The sequence below is a fragment of the Gigantopelta aegis genome, chromosome 6, assembly GCF_016097555.1.
Source record: "Gigantopelta aegis isolate Gae_Host chromosome 6, Gae_host_genome, whole genome shotgun sequence".
Classification (NCBI taxonomy): Eukaryota; Metazoa; Mollusca; class Gastropoda; order Neomphalida; family Peltospiridae; genus Gigantopelta; species Gigantopelta aegis.
In genome coordinates, this window is record NC_054704.1 from 57,980,230 (window position 1) to 58,006,801 (window position 26,572).

At 39.6% G+C, this 26,572-nt stretch overlaps 1 protein-coding gene across 1 annotated transcript; it reads left to right on the forward strand.

Annotated features, from left to right (window-relative positions):
• Positions 1-444: 444 nt before the first annotated feature.
• LOC121376193 (dolichyl pyrophosphate Man9GlcNAc2 alpha-1,3-glucosyltransferase-like) lies at positions 445-26,482 on the forward strand. Its single transcript, XM_041504011.1, has 14 exons — positions 445-649; positions 8,036-8,120; positions 8,647-8,736; positions 9,119-9,207; positions 9,561-9,643; positions 10,250-10,314; positions 11,679-11,861; positions 12,267-12,402; positions 12,693-12,778; positions 15,305-15,389; positions 21,813-21,883; positions 23,961-24,029; positions 25,831-25,966; positions 26,248-26,482. The coding sequence occupies exons 1-14, from the start codon at positions 574-576 to the stop codon at positions 26,470-26,472; spliced, it is 1,479 nt and encodes a 492-aa protein (XP_041359945.1). The 5' UTR covers positions 445-573; the 3' UTR covers positions 26,473-26,482.
• Positions 26,483-26,572: the final 90 nt, after the last annotated feature.

A 26,572-nucleotide genomic window follows, 5' to 3' on the forward strand; every position in this document is an offset into this window, starting at 1 on the left:
CAGAAACACATTGAATATACAGACACTGATATTCTAAACAAGAAAATATATTTAATATGAAAGTTTAATCGTAGAAATATTTTGTTAGTCGGAAACATCTTACAATGCAGCAAACTCGGGAATGTCCCTTTAACCACGCCCGTGGTCTAACTGGGATAAACCACGGGTAAGATACTAAGATCAAAGGTGCTTTCAAACAAAACAAACCAATGACATTTCACAGATGCCAAATGAGAAATGCTTTCATTTTTATAGGTTATATTAATAATTAACACCCATAGCTCCATCAGAAATTATTTTCATACACAAATATATATATATATATATATATATATATATATACTGTATAATGTTTTAAAAATCTATATACGATTACTGCGGTTTACACAAAACGTATTCATTGTACGTTATTTCCTAACCTAATCAGGACCTTTTGTAAGGAACTCTTTTTGCTTGAAAATAATAAAATCCACTAACTGCTGTTAAGAAACATTAGCAACAAATGAGTAGTTCTTTTGGGGTTTTTTTTTAACTGTCATGGTTAACTTGTGAACTAGTGTATAACTATAAAGCATGTTTATTAAGCTGTGTATTTTAACAATTATTTCAATTTTGCTTCGATGGTGTATCTCACTGAACAGTTACTCTGGTAAGTAAATCTACAGCTTCCGCTTTCTGGAAGTTATTTCCCTTACGTCTATGTACAGTTTGAAGTCAAAAGTTTCCTTGATTTACTATATGCATAAACCTTTTTCACAATTCTTTTCTTTATTAAACCTGTGTCATTGCGCAGGGTTGTAGAGAGATGTAGTGCAGTGGTGGGGCGGCATTTAGCTCAGTCGATTGAGTGCTTGCTTCAGGGTCCGACTATTTACCCCTAGCCCGAGTACTCTGTAACAGAGCTAGACGGACATTTGGACATAAATACGATCTCATTACAGTCAGAGACCAAGCTATGTATTTTTTTGGCAATTGCCGACAACCAAAAAGTTGGCAAAGATTTCTGCTCTAATACCACTACAATCCTATGTTTGACATGAAATACCTTTACATCCATACATGTATGTATAAACCAACAACAGCAAGAAAACGTGTACCTCTTTTAAAAATAACAAATTATCTACATTTTAATGCCTGGGGGTATATGGGGTATCGTGTATGTTTTGGGGGTATTGTGTGTGTCTTGGGGTAAATAGTCGATTATCTCCCTTAGCAATCAGCTGTCATTAAGGCTTAAAATTAATTCTTTTACATCATTTTCCACTAAATATTTGATAAAATAGTACATTTTAATTAATTTTAACAAATATTTAAGGAGTGTTGGGGTATCTAGGTGGTGTCTTGGTGGTGTTTTGGGGTATCTTGGGGTAAATAGTCAGACCGTTGCTTCGGTGGATCCATTCAAGTTAAACTAATTGCGTTTTTTTCGGTCCAACCAGTGCATCACAACTGGTCAAAGGCCCCGTACTTTCCTGTCTGTGGGAAAGTGCATATAAAAGATCCCTTGTTACATTAGAAAAAAATGTGGGTTTCCTTTGATGACTAAGGTCGACAACAGTCACTTTTCGCACCCTTGTTTTGGCTTCGTACACAATAAGTATCAGAATTACCAAATGTTTGACATCCAATACTTAACCGATGATTAATTAATCAATGTGCTCTAGTCGTATCATTAAACAAAAACAAACTTTAATTCAGTGGTAGTCCACTAGAGCTTACAAGATTGGCATGTTGGGAGCAGGTCAACTCGCGCCAAAACCACATGGCTGCAGTGTTTGGTCAGGACTCCCTATACTATTTATTCCCCAAATGTTACCAACTCACCCCAGTATTTAGTCAACTCCCACTTTACTGTCCATAATGACAGTATCATTAAAAATGAACGTCTACTAGTGTGATGGAAAGTTCTGCAGTATATTTATACATTTTCATGCCAGAACATTTACTGTTACATTTTCAAAGGTGTGAACTATCATAGTAGTGAAACAAGCAATGAGCAATTATTAAACTGCTTTTGTCTGCTGTAACCTGACCGGCACAAATAAGTTGGTGCTACTAAGTCAACCAACCCCATGTGTTTGAAGCATGTAAAATCCTTGTCATTACTCAAATACTAGGGCAGCAATAACAAGACTGCAGTAATAACGTCTGCGGTGTTAACTGATTTGTGCTTTGCCCCCAAGACTGTCATCAATCTCATTTGTACACTAATTAAGAAAATAGCCTACAAATAACTTTTAGTAGGCTTTTTTCATTGTAATTCCTTAAATTTGTAAATGCTAATATACCATCGTTAGCCAATTATATTTATGAGTTGAAACAAAATACAGAACCAAACTATAGATTAGCATTATGTTTGCAGAAATTGTTCAGGGGGTCTAAAGTCCGTAAAACATTGTTAACAACTACAATAAATTACTCTCTTACCTTTAATTACTGTTAGATGTTCCTCACGTTTTGTCCAGACAGAAATCATGGAAAAAACATTACTATGACATAGATTCCACATACTAAATGATAACCATGTTATCCAGTAATTTATTGTAGTTATTAACAATGTGGTTCAGACTTTAGACTGTGGCAAGCAAAGTTTTGGACAATAAAATGGGAATGGGGTGAGTTGACTAAACACTGCCCATGCAAGCTGGTAACTTTGGGGGGGGGGGGGGGGGGGGCAAGTTGACAAAACAGTCTGGAGCAAATTGTCCAAAGTTCTGCTGGGGCGAGTTAGTTAACCAGCATTCACCCTATCTACTGTAGGTTAGGTAGTGTCCTCAAACCGTTCTGTTGATATGTTGTGTCAAAGCTAGAGAGCTTATTTTAAAACCTGTTAATTTCTTAAAGGAATGCTAAAGCAAGGCTTTTGGACTGGTATGCATATTCAACGATACATAATACACATTATTGCTTAATATCAACAAGTATAATCGTATAGTTAATTAATAAAATGGTAAAATGTGACGGCTATTATATATAACGGGCGCAGCCATTTTGTACCATCTGGCGAGCTGGTGGTTATGTAATACCTAACGTGTCACGTCAGGAATGAGTCTTCGAACTGAAGAAACAAAACATACCTGATTTTTGCGGATGCATTGCAATGTTCTGTAATAATATCCATCCCAGTAACACAGAAATGTGTATATGTGGTTTATTTTTCAATACGAAATAAACCACCATTGTCAAAGTGTTGAAATAACTGTATTATATTTTGTACATAAATTAACCCACGTACTGAAATAATAGTTGGAATGTTTTCTTGGTTAATTGATCTTTTCTTTCCGTGGCCTGTACCTGTGGTTCTTGATTGGCAAGTGTATATTTAGACGGTCCCCAGACACTGTGTCTAGACACACTAAAAAGACGTGCCTCTTTTATTAAGATCACAGGGTATTGTGTGCTAAACTCAAATCGTAATGGAGTTATCAGCCGTCCTGCTTTATTACTGTAAGTAATTCTGTAAAACCCTTGATTAAGTAGACTTTCCCATCTAAAATCACAAAACTGACCAATTACGTTACTACATAGTCCCAAAGAAAAGAAAATTATCACTTGGGTATCGTGAGTGGTCATTTTTGCTTGAACATATCCTACCAATAGGCCTAATAATATGCATTTTTTCTTTGGATTTTTTAAAAGAAAAAATACTATAACTTCGTTTCATTATATTGATGCAAATTGAAATATATTTAGTTAAATACTTTATTTTATCATCCATTAAAGGCTTTTGTAGGAGATATTGCTGGCACTATAATTTGCGATATCTCCGCAGGAGATATTGCTTCTTATAATCTTGATTGGTCAAATTTTAATCAACAGACAATATTTTGTTACGTCACTGTATTTGTTTCAGTGCTAAACCTATCATTAGTGATGTCACGCCACTGCTGTTCTGCTAGTTAACGAGTCTACCGCTGACATTCAACCTACATTACTGACATTGTTTACAACCGTTGCAAATGAAAAGAATGATAATGGATGATAAAAAGAATACCCCCCTCGTGTCTTGTAATATTATAATTTATCAGCACTGGTTGATAAAAGTATTAAATACTCGGCAAGCCTCGGATTTCATACTTTTATCAACTCGTGCTGATAAATTATGATATCACAAGACACTTGGGGAGTATCCTCTATATACTATCAAGTCATTTATGTTGTTTTACAAGTCAGGCTGATGAAAGCGAAGCGCCTTGTCATAAATTAGAGCGTTTGTTTACACTGTGCATGGAGAAGTTGGACGGAGCTGACGTCACTTCGCCCCAAGCTATACCACCGGACGTCACAAAAATGAAACAAAATGGCTGGCTCCAGTTAGCAGGAATAATCATAGTTTTTTATTAACTCTAAAATTACGTATTTTTCATTTGTTAAAGTTTCTGTCACGTACCAAAGATTATGGAAAAGATAACCCAACAAAAATGAAATATTATATATATTTAATACAAAAAAACAACAACTATATATATATATATATATATATATATATACTTAACTCCAAAAGAAACGCGAAAATTTTAAAATATTAAAAAACCCACATTTGAATAAACTATGTACAAATCGATTAAGTTGACCAATAGCCATCTTGTCAGCGTATCCAATTCCACATAACGCATGAAAAAAACGAGTACAGTGTGACGTCACGCACGTGCTGAAATTGACGACCAAAATCGATCTGGAATGCAAAACGGGTGGATCATGAAAGATGCGAATTGCACGTGAAACACTACCAGGCCTGGGTATAAAAGAAACGCCAGACAGCAATGTTCAACTCATTTTACGAGTAGCGATACAACGATGCCACGACTTAACGCTGATTCCAGACATAGAGCTTTGGGGAATTTGGAGGCCGGAATGGATGCCAGGCAGGTTGCACGTGCTTTCGGTGTCCATGTCTCGACAATCTACCGTCTCATAGACCGATTTCTACAGAACAACAACGTCGTCGACCGTCCACGTAGCGGCCGTCCCAGAGTGACGTCACAGCGCCAGGACCGTTACATCGTCCGAACTCACATGCGTGATCGGTTCGTACCAGCCACCACAACAGCCCGGCAGACAGTGGGAACCCACAACCGCCCCGTTTCCTACACCACGGTACGACGTCGTCTGATCACCATCCATCTGAACTGTCGTCGACCGTACATTGGACAACGTCTCACACAGCGACACCGCCTTGCACGACACAACTGGACTGTTCTGCATCGACAGTGGCGGAACCGACAGTGGCAGAACATCGTCTTCTCCGACGAAAGCCGCTACTGCTTAGATAGGGCCGACGGTCGTATGAGGGTGTGGAGGCGTCGAGGTGAGCACTTCACAGATGCGTGTGTTATGGAGAGGGACCGTTGGGGAGGGCCTTCCGTCATGCTGTGGGGTGCCATATCCTGGGGACGTCGTGTACAACCTGTCATCTTCGACAACAACGGCCGAGGACGCGGCAGGGGCGTCACAGCACAGCGCTACATCGACGAAGTGCTCACGCCTGTGGTGGTGCCTTTTTTCGCGGGTCACCGTCAGATGGTTTACCAGCACGACAACGCCAGGCCACACACGGCACGGGCCACCCAGGTATTCCTGGCACAGCACAACATCATCACAATGGACTGGCCAGCTTTAAGCCCGGATCTGAACCCCATCGAGCACTTGTGGGACGAGGTTCAGCGCATGATGAACCAACGCCCTGCTCCCGTGGTGACACAGCAGCAGCTCCGCCAGGCCGTCGTGGACACCTACAACAACGTGCCCAGGGCCTTCATCAGGAACCTCTTCCTCTCCATGGGTAGGAGGTGTGCGGCGGTCATGGCCAGCAATGGCGGACACACCCGCTATTAGTGGACATGTTTGAGTGGCATGTGACGCCATTGAAGAAGCGCCATGGCCTTGACATTTCAAATGACAATGCGACCTCGATTTTTAACATGTCAATAACATGAAATCTCATCTTTACGAATTGTTTAAGTTTTTCATAGAAACGATTATTTTAAGAACTTTGGGACGTATTTCAATGAGTGCACTCAAAACCTCCAATCTACGTATTCGCGTTTCTTTTGGAGTTAAGTATATATATACCACGCACACCAAACCCCCACAATCACTCACCACCCATCTCATTCGTCCCATTCATCCATCAATCCAACCCCATGTTGAAAACCCCCCCAAAATAAACATAATCACAGTACTTGAATGTGCACAGTTTGTTCTAGAACAATTTCCGAAATGAAAATTACTCAATGTTGTTACAAACGTTCCAAATATAAATATCAAAACAACTACGGAATTTTATAGAGACCACGTCTCCAATCCACACCACCCTGGTTGTTCGTATACACCTCCCGATTCCGACCTCATGAATCCAACCTCATGAATCCAACCTCATGGAGTCCAATCGCAGGAGTCCAATCGCGGGAATCCAACCTCGGCAATCCAACCTCTGGCCAATCCAACCTTGGGAATCCAACCATATGAGTCCACTCATATCAATCCAAGGGTTTAGTCTCCACCCCAACCTCAGGATTCTACACCTGGGAACACCCGCTGTAACAATATAAAATGCATTGCATGTATTGCATTCTACAATCCCGTATTTTATATACATGTACCAAATTATTTACAAACAAATATCACTATAAACGTGTACATGCATTGCCCAACATTTAACAAATTATAACTATACATAATCATTGTTGCACAAATACGGTATCTAATATTCACAAAGTCATTTACAACAATCTAAGTAATAAGAATCAAAACTTATGTCTTAACACCGTGAGAAATACAGGAGCACCTTCCTCAATGAAAATGATAACTCTGCCCAACACCTAATAATTCTTTCTATATTTACACATTTCCCTGACACAGTTAGTACGTGCTTTCCATGAATTGCCCATCCCAAAACAATACACCATGTTCCCGTGTCTTCCACTGCTCATCCACACACTGCCCGTGCAACATACTACACCACACAACAAAAGTCAAGCATACAAATCAAATTCACTTATTTAGAATGCCCGTCAACAAAAGTAACGCATACATAAATATGACATGTGACAGTGTCAGTATGTGTTGGTGGTCCGGGTATGCATCTTTCCAACACATAAGGCTCTTGTTGGAGTTTAGTCTACCTTTAAGGATCATTAAGCACTGTGTCTAAAAGATTAACATTAAATGTAACATCTAAATTCAATTTAATGTCACAGACATTTAGTTTTATTGTATTGGACATTAAAGATATACATATATGTAAAGGAATTCCTTCCTCTTATTCAGTTGGAGTAGTTTATAATAAGTAGAAGCATGTCTCCCATGTCACCAGTATACTGTAGACGGGCATCGAAATAACTAGTCTATATGTTGGACAGTAAATAACCATAGTTGAAAGAGTACTGAAGTGTCTTTAAAGAAACATGTCTTTCATTTCCTCTTCACAAAAAGTATGGAGATGTACTCCACACTCACCCCTGTTGTACTTTTCCCAGCAATATTCCTTCATGGCAAGAAATTAGACATGTAAAAGTTCATTTGAGACAGAGTGTGGGTGAGACATGTCACATGAGTAAGGTATATGTACTGTATTTATACAGGGAGGGTGCTCTTTTAAAAAAAAAAAAAAAAAATTCTATCCCACTGCCCCGTTTCCTTTTTTTCTTCGAATTCCATCTTATTTCTTCCCGAATGACAGCTCCTATTTTCAACTTCTTTTGCTGTCCACCTCACAGATCCTTGTCTCTTGTGGCCATCCATGCCACACGCCTGTCATTTTCCCATTAGCTTTAGCTGTAGGCTTAGTCTGACACCAGTTTTGAGTGTTCAGTGGTTACTTCTGTCATTTTTAAGAGGCATTTGTAACCATCTACTACACTCCCCTAATACAAGTTATCATTAAAGTTAGTGCCTTGGGGTACAGTGTATTCACTGTCTTTAAAAATGACAGGCAGTCTATAAAAAAAATCCCAGACTGGGTTTTTTTTTTATTGAATTCACTAATAAGTGTATAATTTCAATTGACTTAATTAGTTTATTTTTGTGGTTGCAGGTGCGGGTAAAGCTCCTATGTTTGGTGATTATGAAGCACAAAGACACTGGATGGAAATTACGATAAATCTGCCTTCATCTGAATGGTAGACGTGTACCTTATTATTATACTATTATATGATTTATTTAATTTTCACTGATTTTTACTAAATAAAAATGCAGAAAATTATGTCATGGTGGAAAAATCTGGATCATGGCAGAGATGAAAGAAATTGATATGTGCATTTCAAACTGCATGTATATGATCTATCATGAGTTGTGTTTCTTAAATTTTTGTGAATGTATCGATGTATAAATCACAAATTTAGTATAACATGGCTACCTGTACTTTGAGGCAGTAACTAGATATACTTTATGGTTTAAAATTAATGATAAAATGTGTGTATATGTAAATTGAAAACTGTTAATAAACTACTATACATGCATGTACAATGTATAGGATCTAGGTGGGAGGGGATTTGAGCAGATTAGTGGAGCAGATGTAAAAGTACATATTCTGACATACACATGTATACTACAATAAATAAGTGTTGTGTGTGATCATGTGCTTATTTGTAAAGTAGTTTACTTTTTCTTTTCTTTTTTACTAATGCCTTAAATTTATTTTTGTAGGTATAAAAACACTACAAACAATGATTTGCTCTATTGGGGCCTTGATTACCCCCCTTTGACTGCCTACCACAGTTACCTTTGTGGCTTATTGTAAGTACAGCCAGCTAGACATGAAATAGATTTTTAAAGTAACACTACAGATATCTAAGTAACAAACTAGCAGGCCAGTTTGTATGATGGGTTTAAAAAAGATTAACAGCAAATGTCCCTTTAAGAAAAAAAACCTTCAGTTATAGCAATTGTGTATGATCCATCTTTCGATTGCTTGAATTATTAATTTAGATTGAGCAAAATGGTGGTCAGTACATATCGAATAATGAATGAAACATTTAAAATTGTCCATGACATTTTAACTTAATAAGTATAGTTTTATCACTACATGCCATCAATTAAGGAAAATATTTTTTATTGGGGATGATTTCTTTGTCGTTTCATTGAAATCTGTTGATTAATTTGATTCAATTTATTATAGGTCAAGGTATGTGAACCCTGACTGGGTGGCTTTAAACAAGTCTCGTGGATTTGAAAGCGAACAGCATAAACTATTCATGAGGTACTCAGGTAAAATCCATGTACCAATGTACAGATTTTATTTTATTTACAAACAACAATGAATCATATTTATAGTATAATTGTAAAATAAGAAAGATTTAGAATAGATAATCCAGTTTTAAATCTTTTGTTATGATCTATTCAGATTAGGTTACATAAAAGTGCAATCTTTGTTACACAAAACAAATCACATGAATGTCAAAAAACCAGATTTGATGTGTTGTGATACTCGTCTGCAATGGTAGCAATTATGACTTCACATTTTGTAACCCAGTATTTATTTGAAATGACTAGCTCAAAATTTAAATGGTCAGCCCATGTTAAATATAATAATTGTTTAAATTGTAATTTCTATTTTCCAGTAATCATTGCAGATCTTGTGGTTTTTATCCCAGCTGTTTTATTCTACTGGATATCTCATTGGAGACTATTAAAATCAGAAAAGGTACCAAAAAAAAGAAGTTTGCTTTGTTTAACGACACCTCTAGAGCACATTGATTTATTAATCATCGGCTATTGGATGTCAAACATTTGGTAATTTTGACATATAATCTAAGAAAGGAAACCCACTACATTTTTCTGTTAGTAGGAAGTGATCTTTTATATGCACACTCCCATAGACAGGATAGCACATACCACAGCCTTTGATATACCATTCGTGGTGCACTGGCTGGAGCGAGAAATAGGCCAATGCGGTCACCGACGGAGATCGATCCCAGACCAACCATGCATCAAGCGAGTGCTTTACCACTGGGCTACATTCCGCCCCCTGAACACATACGAAGATACATCTATATTTCTTATTCCTTTGCAATGTGTTGTTGAGGGGGATATAGCGTCTTGCTTGTACATACGTGACACAACAACATCACTGCTGCAGCAACATTATTTCTCATCAATTTTCATGAAACTTCATATATAGGAATAGGATCATGAGTTTGCTGCATTTCTATACCTTGCTTTACATGTTTTTATCTTATGTCATGTTATATGATTGCTAGCTGTCATATAGCATTGATATCTTCTGTTAATCTTATATTTTTCTTTTTAGCTTGGTGGTGTACTGACCATGCTGCTGTATCCTGGATTAATCCTTATTGATCATGGACATTTCCAGTATCCTTCCTAGCATTAAAACCAGTGGGATGACAATTTTATTTGTTTTAGTATAGTACTGTCCGGTGTATTGGCACATCTAAGCATTCAAAGATCATTTTCTGTGAACACTGAATTACATAGTAAAATGTATTTCTCACCAAAGAAGCAGTGCATAATCTGAAATATATAGGGGTATTACAATTTTTTTTATGTCTGTAGTAAATAAACATTTTAAAATTGTGCATAACTGTAATGTTTATAAAAGTGTGCATCAATGTATCTAACATGATTTCCATGTTTGGTGAATCTGTACAGTAGATTTGGCCCAGTCAACTTTTAGCCAATATAAGCTACACTGGTGTCCCAGGATTATTTTATAACTTTTGTTTTTTGGTTTTGTTTTTGTTAAAACATTTACTCTAAAAATGAACGATCACACATGACGCTGGAGAAAGAGATGGTACGGGCTGTGAGGGTTGCTGGCTGGAACCTGTTTCGCAGATGCGTGGTTCGGATCCATGTGTCTTGGCGAGGGGTTGTCACGGGAGGTCGGCTGCTACAGGGACGGTCCCTGACCTGGTTGTTTTGTTGATGTCGTTGCCATAAGTACCATATGGTGTTTCTGTGGATGTTGAATTGACATGCTACGTCACGCTGCGAGGTACCAGATTCAAGCATCTCTTTGACTCGCCATCTGTCATTTTCACTGTGGCGTGGCATGACGAAATTGTTTCAAACAGTTCACTAATGGTGTTTTTCTGACTTCTGGACTTCTGAAGGCTGCACAGAGTGACAATGATTTGCAACTGAATGTCTGGCCTTTTATGGTGAACACTGGACAGCATTTATACCGAATATTCCATGTTTCTTGCACAAAGCATGCAATCGCTGCAACAACTGTTTGGTTGCATTTCTTTGAGCTGTTTCATGCACATTTTCTCTGGTTTACATCCATAAATCCATTCATAAATTTATTACTCCAAACAATCCATGCCACAATAACTTTTGCCTTTGAGTATAATTATTAATCGCACTGTTAACAATACATATGTTAACACTTGATTTCCATCAGTGGATTAACCATTGAAAAAGGAATTGAGCTTTAATTTTCTGAAAAAACACTGAAAAACATGACAACTTTCTAAGTGTTCTTATGCAAAATACCAAGAGCCACATTACTGGAAGTGCCAATACATTGGACATGGCTGTGTACAGAATATTTTATACAATGTAATTATCTTACCCTGTTCACTTTCCCACATTGTGGGAGCTACAAAAACCTGGCCTTCTGTTATGAATACATGGATGTTCATAAATTGCCAATGTATATTCTTATGTTGTATGATTGAGTTTGTGAAACACATTACTCCTTAACTGACCAGATACAACAGCGTCAGTCTTGGGGCTGCTCTACTTGGAATGGCCTGTATTGTGAGGAACCAGGATCTGTGGGCAGCCATCTTGTTCTGTCTGGCCCTCAACTACAAACAGATGGAGCTGTATCACGCTTTGCCTTTCTTCTCCTACTTGCTTGGCTCATGCTTTACCAGCAGTCCCACCAAAGGGTAAACTTGCTTACCCTGTTCATTATCAATTCTCTTAGGTTCATTTATGAGATTTTACCTGTTGAAATTGTGCTTTCAGAATTGTAAAGATTATGCATTTGTTCCCTCCAGATCAAAGCCAAATTAATGTGTAATTGTCGAAAAAGTTGTTAAAATTTGCTTCAAACCTGGTTTTTGAGGATATGTAAGAAATAGAATAATACATTCATGTCCGTTAGATACGATTTATCTCACAACCTGTTGTTTAAAAATGTATCAAACTCACTTTTGCTCGTTTGAAACATTTTAAAACAACTCGTGAGATAAATGGTATCTAATGGCCACTATTATTATCTTTTTAACTATTAGAAAGAAAAGAATAACAAGTGTTAACAAGTTTAATATGAAAGTGTTTTTGTATTTCAGCTATCTCAAGTTTTCAATGCTGGTACTTGTAGTACTTATTACATTTGGTGTCTGCTGGCTTCCATTCTTACAAGATCTCAACACAGCTCAGGCTGTTGTCAAACGTCTTTTTCCATTCGGACGTGGATTATATGAGGTAATGAATATATAAAATATAACCAGTGAATTAGTCATTCGGTCAGTGAATCAATATATTTCTGGAAAAAACTAAATGTAATTACATATAAACAAGGATTTGAAGAACTTAGAAACACCAGGTTTGCTAATTTTGTGATTTTTTATTTTATTTTATCAAGTTGAAAAATGTTGGGGATGTGATGTTTGCTACAAATATTTTTTTTGTTAACCATTATAGTTTAATTTATGGAGCACGTTCATAATAGATTTGTTTTGCTCTTTACTGTCTTTTGTTTTGTTTTTATGTAGGACAAAGTGGCTAATGTCTGGTGCAGTTTATCGGTGATGATAAAGCTGAAAAAGCTTTTACCAGTGGATAAACTTGTATACTTGTGGTAAGTGATTGACTCTTATTGCTTTTTATATGTCAGTTTGTGTTTTGTTTTTCTTATTTTTACATTTTATCTTCAGCTGCAGTATATTTGTTTTCTAGATACAAGAAATTTTTTCAGTTGTCGTTATCTTTTTTTTTATCAAGTTAGTTGTTTCAGACATGAAAAGGCAGACCAGAGGTATATCACCATTTAAACACATTATGTGTTTGACATATGTAATTGTTTACAGTTATTGTTTTATTCCAATACCAGTTCCAGACACAGAATGAGTGCACCAAAAGCCTTGATGGAGAGATGTAAGGCACATAACCAACCAGCGTTCTACATTTTGTGTATATTATTCTGCCTCTGTGAAGGCTGTCTTACCTTTTCTGACTCCCAATAGCAGCTGTATGTTTTGGTGCTGGGGTGTCATTAAACATTTAGTGGTAGCCCAGTGGTAAAGCACTCACTCAATGTGCAGTCAGTTTGGGATAAATCCCCGTTGGTGGGCCCATTAGGCTATTTCTCGTTCCAGCCAGTGCCACCACGACTGGTATATCAAAGGCCGTGGTATGTACTACCCTGTCTGTGGGATGGTGCATATAAAAGAATCCTTGCTGCTAATTGAAGAGAGTAGTCCATGAAGTGGTGACAGCGGGTTTCCTCTCTCAACATTTGTGTGGTCTTTAACCATATAACCGTGAATAAAATGTGTAGAGTGCGCCGTTAAATAAAACATTTCTTTCATTGAACATTAATTCATTCATCCCATGAAGGCAGTTTATTTATATGATATATAAAAAGAATCCCTAGTTGCTAATTAAAGAGTAGCCCATGTGGTGGAAGAAGATTTCTTCACCAACACAGATCCCAGTAATCTTCTTTTTTTTTTCAACTTCTTTATTATCCCCAGAAAATAGGTCATGTCAGGGTTGGGGAGCCCTGAATCATCACCTTACAATAATCTCACCAACACTGGGAATAGAACATTTGGCAACTGAATTAATTAAAAAAGATTTTTTTTTTTTTTTTTTCAGACACACATGTAACAAGACAAACATACATCCAGTCAATCACACATAATCCCATATTATAATTGACAGTTTCCACCCATGCTTTTGCATACTCATGTATATTATATACATATTACAATTGACAGTTTCCACCCATGCCTTTGCATACTCATGTATATTATATACATATTATTCATGCAGATGATCCTCAGAAGTTTGTACCTTCTCATATTGTACTCTTTTATTTTGACAATTTTTTATCGAAATCAGCTTTTCTACATTTAGTGAAGTAAGAATACTTTTCAATTTGGTATCTTATGTACAATTCATTCTTTAAATGTTCATTGTTTGGCAAGATATTTTTCACTTTGCTTTTATAAATAAAGAATTTGGAAAACAAGATTAAAAAATCCAGACCTACATCTGTTTTAGTTGTTTTTTGTATACCAAATAAAATGAATTCTGCATTTAATTTGAGATTCTCAAACATGAAGACAGTTTGTTTTAATCCATTTTAAAAGTTGCGACCAAAAGATACTGACAATAGGACAATCCCAAAATAGATGGTATAAATCCTCAGTTGTTGATCTACAGAATGCATTTATCATTATCTGATTTATTAATTTTATACATAAATCTATTGGTAGTGTATGAGTCTAAATTAAAACCCCCTAAGTTTGGTTTTGCTGGTGGTCCTGAAGGGATGCAAGAAAATCTTATTCCAATCAGTATCACAATTGAACTCATTTTCCCATTTTGCTTTAGCTTTCCATTGAGCAGTAGAATTAAGTAACACAAAATATATCGCTTTTGAACCCTTCTTGACTGATGTCAGACTGGAGATTGCAACACGTTGATCCAAGGGTTGAAGGCTAAGTTTGTCATTTCCTTTTTAATGCTCAATTTTTTCAGATACAATCTAATAGAAGAAATAATGCCGAAAAATTCGACAAAGGGAATAGCCTTTGTACTCGAGTAGGAAAATTCTTCATAAGACATAAAGGATCCATCTCTGTTTATTAAATCACAGATTTGTAAAAACCCAGCATCTATCCAGTGTTTCCAAAATACTGACTTCTTGGCAATTCTTATATTATCATTATAGAATACGGGTTCAGTTATAAAGGCTTGAAACGAGTCGACTGGTACTTTCTTTACGTATGCTTCCAAACAGTCTTTCCAGAAAGGATTAGTTAAATCTGTTAGTATTTTAGAAATAAAATAATTCCCAAATAAATCCATTTGTTCCAATAAAGGGAAATTTGACAAAAGCAACTGCTTCCAAAGCACATTATTTTTATGATCCCAGTAATCTTTGTCTGGTGCTCTGCTCAGGACAGCCTGCGTACACATTAATGGAATGAAAACATCAAGAATGTTGAAGAACCATAATGTTTTTGTTGTTGTACTGTTTTATTTAAACCCCTAAACTACTAGTCCTGGAAGGCTGATGAAGCGTTTTATTAACTTAAAATTCAACAAACTTATATTATTTGTATTGACAACATGTATACATTTATTGTGCTTTCAGTTTGGGATCGACTGCTGTCTTACTGTTGCCTTCATCAATACACCTGCTGGTCAAGCCAACTGTTGAAAATTTCAAATTAGCTTTGGTGAGTTGGTTAAAGATTTTCTGGAAACAGTTTTGAAATGATTAATCACTGCAATATAGGATGTACAGGAAAGATAAAGCAAATTGTCATGTGTCTGACATAAACATAAGAATAGTTTTGATTTTGGTGTAATTTAATAGTGTAACACATTCTAAATTAAATAAAATCCCTCCAAACCAGATAAATGTTGAGGTCCCAAGGTGATCCACCTGCTTAAATATTTTTACTTTTGTCCTTATAGTGATCATTTCTATAGCCATTACCTGTCCTCAAACAAGGGCACCTCCCCCCCACGCAAGTGGTCTGGTCCGAACATCCCAACAGCCAATGGGATGGCCTAAAATTCTTCTACTGCATACTGCTCTCTAGTTCCGGTCACATGACTGTAACTTCCTTCTTTTTCTCTTCGCTAAAGGGTCTGGACGTCCTTTTGCTTGGCTCTGTTTGGAGTCAACTTTTATAAGACCTTTGGTTTTGTATTCGTGTTTGGGTGAAATGTTTTTCACCTTCGTTTTAGTTAGCTTTCGTATGTTTTTTTCGCGTATTTCGCTTGACTTTCCAAGCATTTAATTACTTGAAATGTTGTTTATATTGCCGGTTGTCGTGTCGGACGCCATTTGCAAAATGGCATCTGTGTTGACTGGCTTTGTGTTTGGGTGAAATGTTTTTCACCTTAATTTTTGTTAGCTTTCGTTAGCTTTCGTATGTCTTTGGCGTATTTCGCTTGACTTGCCAAGTGTTAATTACATGGAATGTTGTTATATCGCCGGTTGTCGTGTCGGACGCCATTTGCAAAATGGCATCTTTATTTACCGGCTTTGTATTTGTGTTATGGTTGGTTTTTCTTTCTTTTCACAGATTGAAAAATTACCATTATCATATCTGATAATGTTCAGGCAACTAGTTCGAGCGTGTTATGCTGCAAGAAGTTAGTGCCGGCGGCGACCCACACGACTTATGTCCAGGTTGTCGTGTTCGTGTGGCCACACTTCTAGATGCGACCTTTGTGCGGGCTTGTCTGATGTCGAGTTCGCGGCTTACCTGAAGGTGGTGTCAGCGAGGACCAAGAAGGTGGAATCTTCGAGGACCAAGAAGGTGGAATCTTCGCCTTCGATTGCTGACTCCGTGGCGGAAGTGTTACGTTCAATTCTACCGACCATGCTGGAAGAAACAATGGCGTCAATGGCGACCTTACCCAAACCGGCGGGTTTGGGGTCAGGTCCGGTTCCAGTCCCCTCTTCAGGGGGTGCGGCTTCTTCAGCTCCACCGATACCTAAGACTTCGGACGACAGGCCTGCGGTCTCTACGCAGCCCTCTAAGAAGCCGGCTCATTCAGATAGACACTCCACGGATTCCAAGGCTCACCGATCTTCGGCGGGGAAGTCCCCTTCGGCGCATCGGAGCCGGGACCGTAGCCGTTCCACATGACCTGTATGGCTCCCTACGGGTTCCACAGATCATCAGCGCCAACCTTCAGTTGATGTGGCTTCCAAGGCCTCCGAGGGCTAGACGGGACCATCCACGGTCCGGTTAACCGGCGGCTTCCATTACGGTACATCGATTGGCCTGTGCTCGAGTTCTACGAGACTTTGGTGATGAAGTGCCTGTGGCATCTGTCATTGAAGAGCCTGACTCTACGGACCATATGACTATGAGGGATTGCTTGGCGGCCGTCTACGACATGTTGCCGTCCTTGCCACATCCAACGACGATGTGGTCATCCGTTCCTTGGTATCCACATGGGACCGCCCACAGTCCGGTTCTCCGGTATCTCCATCGGGCCATGACCAGAGCGACTGGCCTGTTCACGGGTGCTACGTGACTTTCTGATGATGTATTGGTTCTTGCGGTGCTGGAAGATCTGGATGCGGCGGACCACCTGTCAGTGAGGCATTGTCTGGCTGTCATATCTGATATTCTACCACCGCTGGCCCATCCACCTGTTTCAGCCAAGAAGGGTCCGGTTTCGATGATCGCCACGGAGGTTCCACCGGCAGATGTCGGCATTCGATCGTTGGCTGCCACAGGCCCCCCGTTGGTTTACACGGCTACCAGTAACCGGCCCGTGCGGATCGTTGTTCCAGCAAGCAGACAGAGCCCTGTAACGAACTGGAAAATTGCGTCATCGGCTCACCGTTCGGTACCGTCGTCCCGTGATCGATCGAAGTGGTGCAGCGTCCAGGGTTCCACCGGCTCCTGCCGGTCCGTGTACATCGTACCGTCCACACCAGTCGGCAGCTGATTCGGCGTTCAGGGTTTACACCGGCTCCTGACGGGACCGTCCGTGTTTCCGATTGCAGCCAGTACATTGGATCGAAGTGCCTGTGCCAGGTTACTGACTGATTTTCCAGATGATGCGTCGGCACCTTCCGTTATAGAAGATCCGGACGCAGTGACCCACATGGCTGTGACTGATTGTCTCCCGTCTTCAACCTATCCTTCAACGGTGTGGCGCCGGCTTTGGATGACGCTGTTTCCAGCGGGACCAGACGTCTTCCTAGAACTTACAGATTGGCACGTCCTGTCGATGGCTTCAGTTCAGCGTACATGTACATGGCGACCACAACTCCTCATGTGCAGGATGCCAGAGGATATGCCTTGTTCCAGCTGTCGATTTTGATGTTGGTCTACGTTATATCTTCCGTGACGTCGATGTGCACTACGATTGCACACTATCGTCAACCGACTTGCCTGAAGCGATCCATTTTCGACTTTCAGCACAAGCCGGTAATCTTGGCAGACCTGTGGTCTACATACGGCTCTTTGCCGTGAAGGGGTTCGACGTTACAAGCGTTCCGGGTTGGTGACGAAGACAGTCTACTGGTCCGGTCACTTGTGTTGAGATCCAGTGCACCGATATTCTCTTGTTCGAGGAAGGTTCAGCGACATTCGGCAGATCGTTCTCTATATCCGGTGGCAATGCAAGACAGTCGCTACTTCCACTGGTTCCGGAAGTTATCCAGTTGCCATCACGTGGTACGGGGGTTTTACCATCACCGTTTTCCTATGGTTCATTGCGGCTTATCAACTCATTGATGTTCACTGTTGTTACCGCCAGAGTTCGTGACCAATGCTGTCTAGATGGTCTCTGCTGCTGTTTCGCACCGGGTGGTGTGACGACCGTGGATTTTAGCCGGTTGCTGTTTTGCGTTGCTTCACTTCCAGGTATATCGGGCATGTAGCGTAGCGAGTTGCTACGCTGTCTTGGCTCTTGCCTGTATCACGGGGTCACTGTTTCTGATGTCTTGATTCCTGAATCACTCTATTACTGTTTCATGAAGTATCATTGCAAGAGTAATTTTGACGTCGGCGCAACATTTTATGCTTAGAGGTCGCGGTATCCAGTTTGTTTCTGAATCCATGCATTCAGTACAATAACGCAGATTTGCTGATCCGGTTACCAGTCGCCTTGCAGTCCAGTCCCTGTTGGTGGCTGTGGTTTCCAGATGAAGCCGATCTACACATCAGCCTGTTGGAGATGTTGGCAGTTACGTCATCCTTCATTGGCGAGAGATGCTGTCAGGCGCCTCTCTCATGGTAGCCACAGACAGTACCACCGCAGTGGCTTATATCAACCGTCGGGGCGGAACCCACTCCAGCAGTCTGCTGCAGTTGACTTATCGTCTCTACAAGCTGGTTGACGAGATTCCGTTGCAACTTCGGGCTCGCCATATTCCAGGGGTTTCCAATGTACTAGTCGACACACTGTCTCAGCCGTTGTCTCCACATCCGACGGAATGGGTGCGACAGACTTTGCACACCAAACATCGATCCTTTCGCCACACGATTCAACCATCAGCTGAGGGTTTACGTGTCTCCGGTGCCGGATCCCGAAGCTCTGGATCTCGACGCATTGGCCATCAACTGGGAACAGATGGACGCATACGCTTTTCCTCCACCAATCCTCCTTCCAAGGGTGCTTCAGAGGTTTCAGCTGTACCATTGTCGCCTGTTACTCATTGCTCCGATGTGGCCATCCAGGATGTGGTATCCAGATCTAATACGTCTTGCCGATCCACATCCTTTATCGCTGCCAGACTGGGATCATTTGTTGCTGCATCCCACGTCAAGACTATACCATCCACATCCGCAGTTGTTCCAACTGCACGCTTGGACTTTATCTCCAAGAGTTTGAGGAAGAAAGGTTTTTCTTCACAGTCTACGGCGGCCATTATGAAAGCGCACAGATCATCTACTACTGCGGCTTACAACGTCAGATGGCTTTGTCTTCACCGATGGTGTGTCCGGCAAAAACTCAACCCTCAGACGATTCAAATACCTCGTCTTGCTGATTTTTTGCTGTATCTGCGGACCACTTTACAATTGAAGGGGTCTACCATCGCTGGGTACGTTTGGCTCATCGCTACTGTTCGTGATGTCACTACTGGAACGAAGTTATCGGGTATTCCTGAGATCCATAAGATGTTCAAAGGGTTTCGCCTTGAAGATCAAGTACACCGGTTTCGGCCACCAAGATGGGACCTGAATCTGGTGTTACGAGCGTTATCGACCGCACCTTATGAGCCGATCGAATCCTCTTCCCTGCAAGACTTGAAGCGGAAGTCGGTGTTTTACTCGGTTTCGCCACGGCTGCCCGTGTCTCAGAACTCCATGCTCTTGATGTAGACTTGGTACGTTTTCACCAAGATCGGCGTGCAGTCAACTTGGGGTTACTCATGAACTTTGTTGCAAAGAATCAGTTACCAGACCAAGCGCCTCGTTCGTATGTTGTGCAGGCCCTCTCCTCTATCGTTGGTCCAGCGGACGTTGAAGACTTGGCGTTGTGCCCTGTTAGAGCCCTGCACCAGTACATCGAGAGGACCAGATCTTTTCGACAACATCACAAAAGACTTTTCCTCTCCTGTAACCAGAGTCGGTTGAGGGATATTACCAAGAACACAGTGGCCACCTGGATCCGGTCTTCTATCCTGACCGCCTATCAGAAGGAGGGTTTACCTGCTCCGTCTGCTTCTAATCCGCATGAACTCCGTGCCTTGGCTGCCACGATGTCCCTGCACTGCAACACACCCATTCAGCACATTATCACTGGTTGTTTCTGGGCTACGGACTCCATCTTCGCCAACTATTATCTGAGGGATGTCTCCACAGAAGACGTTGAGGGTTTCCATCATCTGGGTCCGGTTGTTGCTGCACAGACTCTGTTGAATACAAGCCGTCCTCGTCGCCGTTGATGTCTGTCTGATTCTGGGCTGCATACCGAGATGTCCATCGAATCGACAGATGAGGATTGCTTAGACTTTTGTTCTTTTGCACAGTTCACGTACTGGTGCCGGAATTTTTGTCTCGATAACCTTTACCCTGCACTGCATGTGGTTATTGGTTGTCGTTATTGAACTAACAGATCTTTGGTGTACTAGACAGAAAACACTCGGGGGTCTTGTTTTGTTCAATGTTCTGACGGATGCACCTCATTAGGTTGTCGCTTGTTATTGAAACAAATAACACTTCAATACGTGAGGGTTACCTAACACCTGCATCCCTGGTGGCTACGACTTCCCACCTGTCAGAACCAGCATGAGATGTGGCAGCCGCCTCCTGGTCCTTGTTCTGGGAGCCGTACCTGCCACTGCTGACGGATGCCACCATTCTTGTTACTAACATCACCTGCATTGGTCTGTGACGGGCATCCCTAGGAGGAGGGTTTACCAAGGTTGGCCTTATTCTTCCACTAGTCAGCCTCTTTCCGGTTGGGGAGTTATCACAAGCATCTACGGATCTCGGCACCCACCACCATCTGTTGAATGCTGCCCTTGTTTGAGGACAGGTAATGGCTATAGAAATGGAGAAAACTTGGAGTGTTTTCTCTTTTATAGATACATTACCTGTCCTCAAGATTTTATCCCGCCCGGGCCTCCCCGCTTCCTGTTCTCCGTGCAATGCGCTCAGGGAAAAAGAAGGAAGTTACAGTCATGTGACCGGAACTAGAGAGCAGTATGCAGTAGAAGAATTTAGGCCATCCCATTGGCTGTTGGGATGTTCGGACCAGACCACTTGCGTGGGGGGGGGGGGGGGGGGGGGTCGGGGAGGTGCCCTTGTTTGAGGACAGGTAATGTATCTATAAAAGAGAAAACACTCCAAGTTTTCTCCAGTCTTTTGTAAGGATGTCATTTTCAAAGAATAAGATTTAGGTTTTTTAGTCACATCATAAAATCAAATTCCTGTAACTGTACAACAGCAAAACGTTTGTATTTGTACAACAAACTACTAGACTTGAAAGAAACCCTTTTTAGAAATTAAACCCTGAAGATGCAAAATTTAATATGCTTCGTCACATACCAAAGAAAAGCATTTTATTGTGTGCTGTGCCCATATACAATTATAGGTAAATTGTTAGAGGATACCAGCTTGAATGTTCATCTAGTTTTAGTTGCTTTTCTTGTCTTTATCTTTGTTTCATTTCAGATAAACTCATCTCTAGTGTTTTTCCTCTTTTCATTCCAAGTCCATGAAAAGTCTGTATTGTTAGCTGCAATGTAAGTGGGTAGTAGCTGTGGATCAAAATAGCTAGTTACTCTGTAGGAATATTTTGGTTATCTTATTCATTTAAAATTTTCTTCATTCAAATGTACATTAAATTATTGTAAAATTGGTATTTTTAGTCTGTATATTATTTTCACGTGTTTTTGTGCTACAGAATTCGGTTGTGATTGGATTGCAACCTGGAGATGGTATGAGCAGATGGTGGATGTTAGTGTATCGTGTACCTAGTGCACTGTACTCACAGTTTGTGCAGTGCCCGAAAACCAACAGTGGATTATTTTCACTAACCAATTTTGTATGATTTGTGGAATTTTAAATATACTGAACAAAAAAAACAACTTCCGATTTGTACATATAGTATTTGTTGTGTTAAAGAATTCATTGTGTAATGAAATTATATAGGTAATATTATTAACCTTGAGCTGTATTATCAGGATTCATGAATTTTATCGATTATTTTTGCACTGTTAATCGTCGAAACGCTTCAAAATTTGTAAACAAATTATTTTTTTTTTACATTGTAGCATTTTTAGTATGTCAAGAATACCCAATAATTTACGCGAAAGGGCGATTGGCATGCTTGATGCTGGCATGTCGACAGAAGACGTTGCAAGGCATGTTGGGAGTTCTAGTCGAGCGATACGAAATCTTCGCGTAAGATTTCGAACGACAGGAAGCACCAACGACTTGCCACGTCGTAGACGTCCGCGTGTTACAACGCTTGGTCAAGACCGCTATATCATGAACACGCATTTGCGCAATCGATTCCAAACTGCCACTGCTACTGCTGCTAACACACCTGGGCTTCATAATAACCGAATCAGTGGGCAAACTGTTTGTAATCGTCTGCGGGAGAACGGTTTACATGCACGACGTCCTTACGTCGGATGCGTTTCAACGCAACGTCATCGTCTAAATCGGGCACGTGTACACACTCATTGGATACGGCAACGCTGGAATACCGTTCTTTTTTCGGATGAATCCAGATTTTTTTTACGTGGTGATGGCATAGTGCGCGTCTACCGTAGGAGAAATGAACGCTATGCTGACTGTTGTGTTCTTGAACGAGATCGTTTCAGGGGTGGGGGTTCTGTCATGGTCTGGGCAGCCATTGCCCATGGTTATCGTTCACCACTAGTCATCATTGATGGCAATTTAAATGCTCAATGTTACCGCGATAACATTCTCGCTCATCACGTCATTCCTCTGTTCCATAACAACGCCAACATCTCGATTTTTCAGCATGATAATGACACCTCTCATACAGCTAGAGACACTGTAAATTTTCTTAGGACAAATAACATTGATTTCATTGATGACTGGCCCGCTAAAAGTCCTGATCTCAACCCCATCGAGCATGTCTGGGATAGTCTGGACAGACGATTGAGGCGTCGTCCCAACCCACCCGCTAACGTCAACGAACTTCGTCAAGCGCTCATTCAGGAATGGAACAATATTCCACAGGCAGAAATCAACACTTTAGTCAATTCTATGCGTCTGCGATGCACTGCGGTGGTCAATTCAAGAAGTGGTCATACCCGTTATTATGTGGGTGTTTTTATTTTTAACCCCTACCACATTTGGTCAAAATTTCTTCCAGTTTCTGTTAACCTATGGCCATGATTTTTGCACCAAACGATGCATCATGGAACACTCTTTAAATGCATATATAACAATTATTCCCCCGGTTTGTTTTCATCAATTTATGTTCAAGCAAAGTTAGCGGAAGTTTCTTATTTTGTTCAGTATATAATTCTCACCGAATTTTGACTGTCCAATCAAGCATTCAGTATCCATGTTAGGGTTGCAATATAGGTTTACAATTGTAGGGCAATGGCAATTTGTTTCTTCATAATGCAATATTAGTTACTAATGAAATTGGAATCTCTTATATTAGTATGCTAACCTTCTCGACTGTTAGCTAAAGTGAATATTACTAAATAAATATAAAATACTACCTTCATTTTAGTGTTGAGCATCAAATGCATATTAAAAATAACAACCTTTTTATTAAATGTGCTGCTGTTAACTAAATACATAGCAGTAACTGATTTTGTTGTTCATTTTCAGGCCAGTTATGGCTATTTTCCCAGTTCATCAATTTGGCAGTACCTGGTTTCTTCTTCTTTCAACATTTAGGTAAAACATTATTTGATTTTAGTTGTTGGGTACAAGAGTAATTGAACTGGTGTTCTCTGAATAACTATCCAATACACTCGTCGTGTGTTTTTTCAGGATTTGATAAACACCAATTTGAAAATACTTCTTCTGTTTCTGAAGTCCACTGCATCTGACCAGGTTGGGCATGTTTAAATGGCTAACCTGGGTTAAGTGCATACTGGTGTATGTAGGTTTTTGGTTTTTAGGATACCCCCTTACCATATACAGTCAGCATAGTTAACCTTCAGTTCTGAATGTTACCCAGACTCGGCTTGTTGATCAATCAATTGTTAAATCAGGACAAGCATAGTCTGTCCTGGTTTGCTGGTGGACTACAGAGTGCTAGTGTGTCCATACACTGTTGAGTCATGTACATTGAGTTATGCCCGCATGTTCAAACTAAATTTTCTCACAATCATCCCTGGTGATTGAAAATAACAACAGGCAACTCAAATCCCTATGGTTGCCCATCTGGAAACATAATAATTTAAATACAAAAATTATATACATTGCATCAGAATGTTTATTTTAAATATTTAATGATGCTAAGATTTATGTTTAACATCTCAAATGTGTTCTCGTGTAATTGGTCTTTATTTCAAAATTTGAGAAAGTAAGAGTTTTGTCAAATATGGACAAGTAAAATAAACCACAGTCACGTTTAAGTGCTGACAACATTTGTCAGGACTACAACCAGGGTTTTTTAAATCAAATCATGGGTCGCCATATACAATGGTATTAAACCTTAATACAGAGTATGGGGGCAGGGGATGCTGAGAGAATTTCATCCGTGAAGAGGTTACGACTATATATTGGACCGAGATTGTTGTTCCTGTATTTCACCATGTCAAGCTATCTGGGCCCCGTTCCACAAAAGAATTGTAGCCAAGGTTAATTGTAGCAACTTTAGGGGAGTTTTACAACTGGCACTGTAAACTTCACAGCCGTTCCACAAAGCAACCGTATGGTAATCGTAAGTCCCCCTTTAATCATTAAAATCTTCTTTGCGAAGAAGTGTGAATTTGTTAAATAATAAATTGGTTACTGACTTTTCAGAACATCTTGGATGTACTTATTGGTATCAGACATCCATGAAGTAACTTTGTCACTTTATTTGCCAAGTGATAATTGCCAAATGCATAAGACATGAGTTATCTCCCTTATTTTCGTACCAATCCAACTTCAGGTTTTATCACTATCCTTCTGTCTGTCCCACATATAGTTCCCAAGATACTGAGCTGAAATTTCTTGACTTTTTTTTTTCCAATGCCTGAAGATATGAAATTTTGGGTATTGATTTATCATGTACTGTTATAGATTAAATTTAACTTTCATGGCGATTTATAAATTTTCTGGACCCAGTAATGGACATGTATTGCTTTGACAGCACTCGGAATGCTAGGGGTTTTTTTAACTGCAAATGAATCATATTTAGTTTTCTTCTGGGATAAATATTTGAATGAAAATTGTTTTCCTCACATGGTCATTTATATGCCTGGTCTGTGATTTATTTTTCGTTTATCAACGTCCGAGTTTTGTGCAGGAAAATACACAAAAGACCCCTCGTTGTTACTGTTAGTGAGAAATCATGTGTTGGCTACTTTCTTCTTATTCTGTAAAATGATAGTTACCACACATCAAGTATTTGCAAATGCTATTCCGTTTATCAAAACGAATCTTGACAGAAATTTTAAAAAGTTGATTTAGCCATTGTAAATAAGCTGCTTTAGTAGTGAACTTTACTCAAAAGATGCCAGTGTTTTATGTATTTATTTTTCAGCATGTTACCACTATTAATCAAGGATGGTTTGTTCAGTCCGTACGTCAGTCTGACCTGTCTGTTCTTTATTGCCTCCATTGCCTACATGAAGCAAACAGGCAGCAAGCAGTACCAAAAAGTCATCACAATTGTTCTGGTGAGTAAATAACCTTGAAAATGTCACCTCACAAATTAGATTAACATCAGTGAATATAATTAGCATCTTGCTACTAGTATTACCTCATTTCTGCATGATTTTGTATGAATATTACAATAATTAAAACAAAATTAAAATTGTGAAATATTATTCATCAGTGTTTTCAATTTTGTTATAGTAAAATTGATTTCATAAATTTATATAAACAGGTATGATCTGAATACAAATACGGATTCAGGGAAGATACACAACTGATTGTAAATCATTGTTTTATATTTCAGTTCACAGCATCAATGTTGGGAGTTGCAGTTCTAACAGTTGTGGCCAAGTTTAGCAAACCTCCACAACATCTTCCAGATATGTTTGCAATGCTGATATCAGTGTATTCCTGTGGCCATTTTATTGTGTTCTTGTTTTATTTCCATTATTTACAATTCTTTCAAACATCTGCAATATCACCATTAACACAAAGTCCAAAGAAATTGTCTGCAAAGAAAATAAATTAATATAAATTTGTTTTATCTTAGTGTTTTACATGTTCAACTGTGAAAAAAATCCAACATTCTTGAATTATCAGATCTTTGTTTCCAAGATTATAAAAACGTT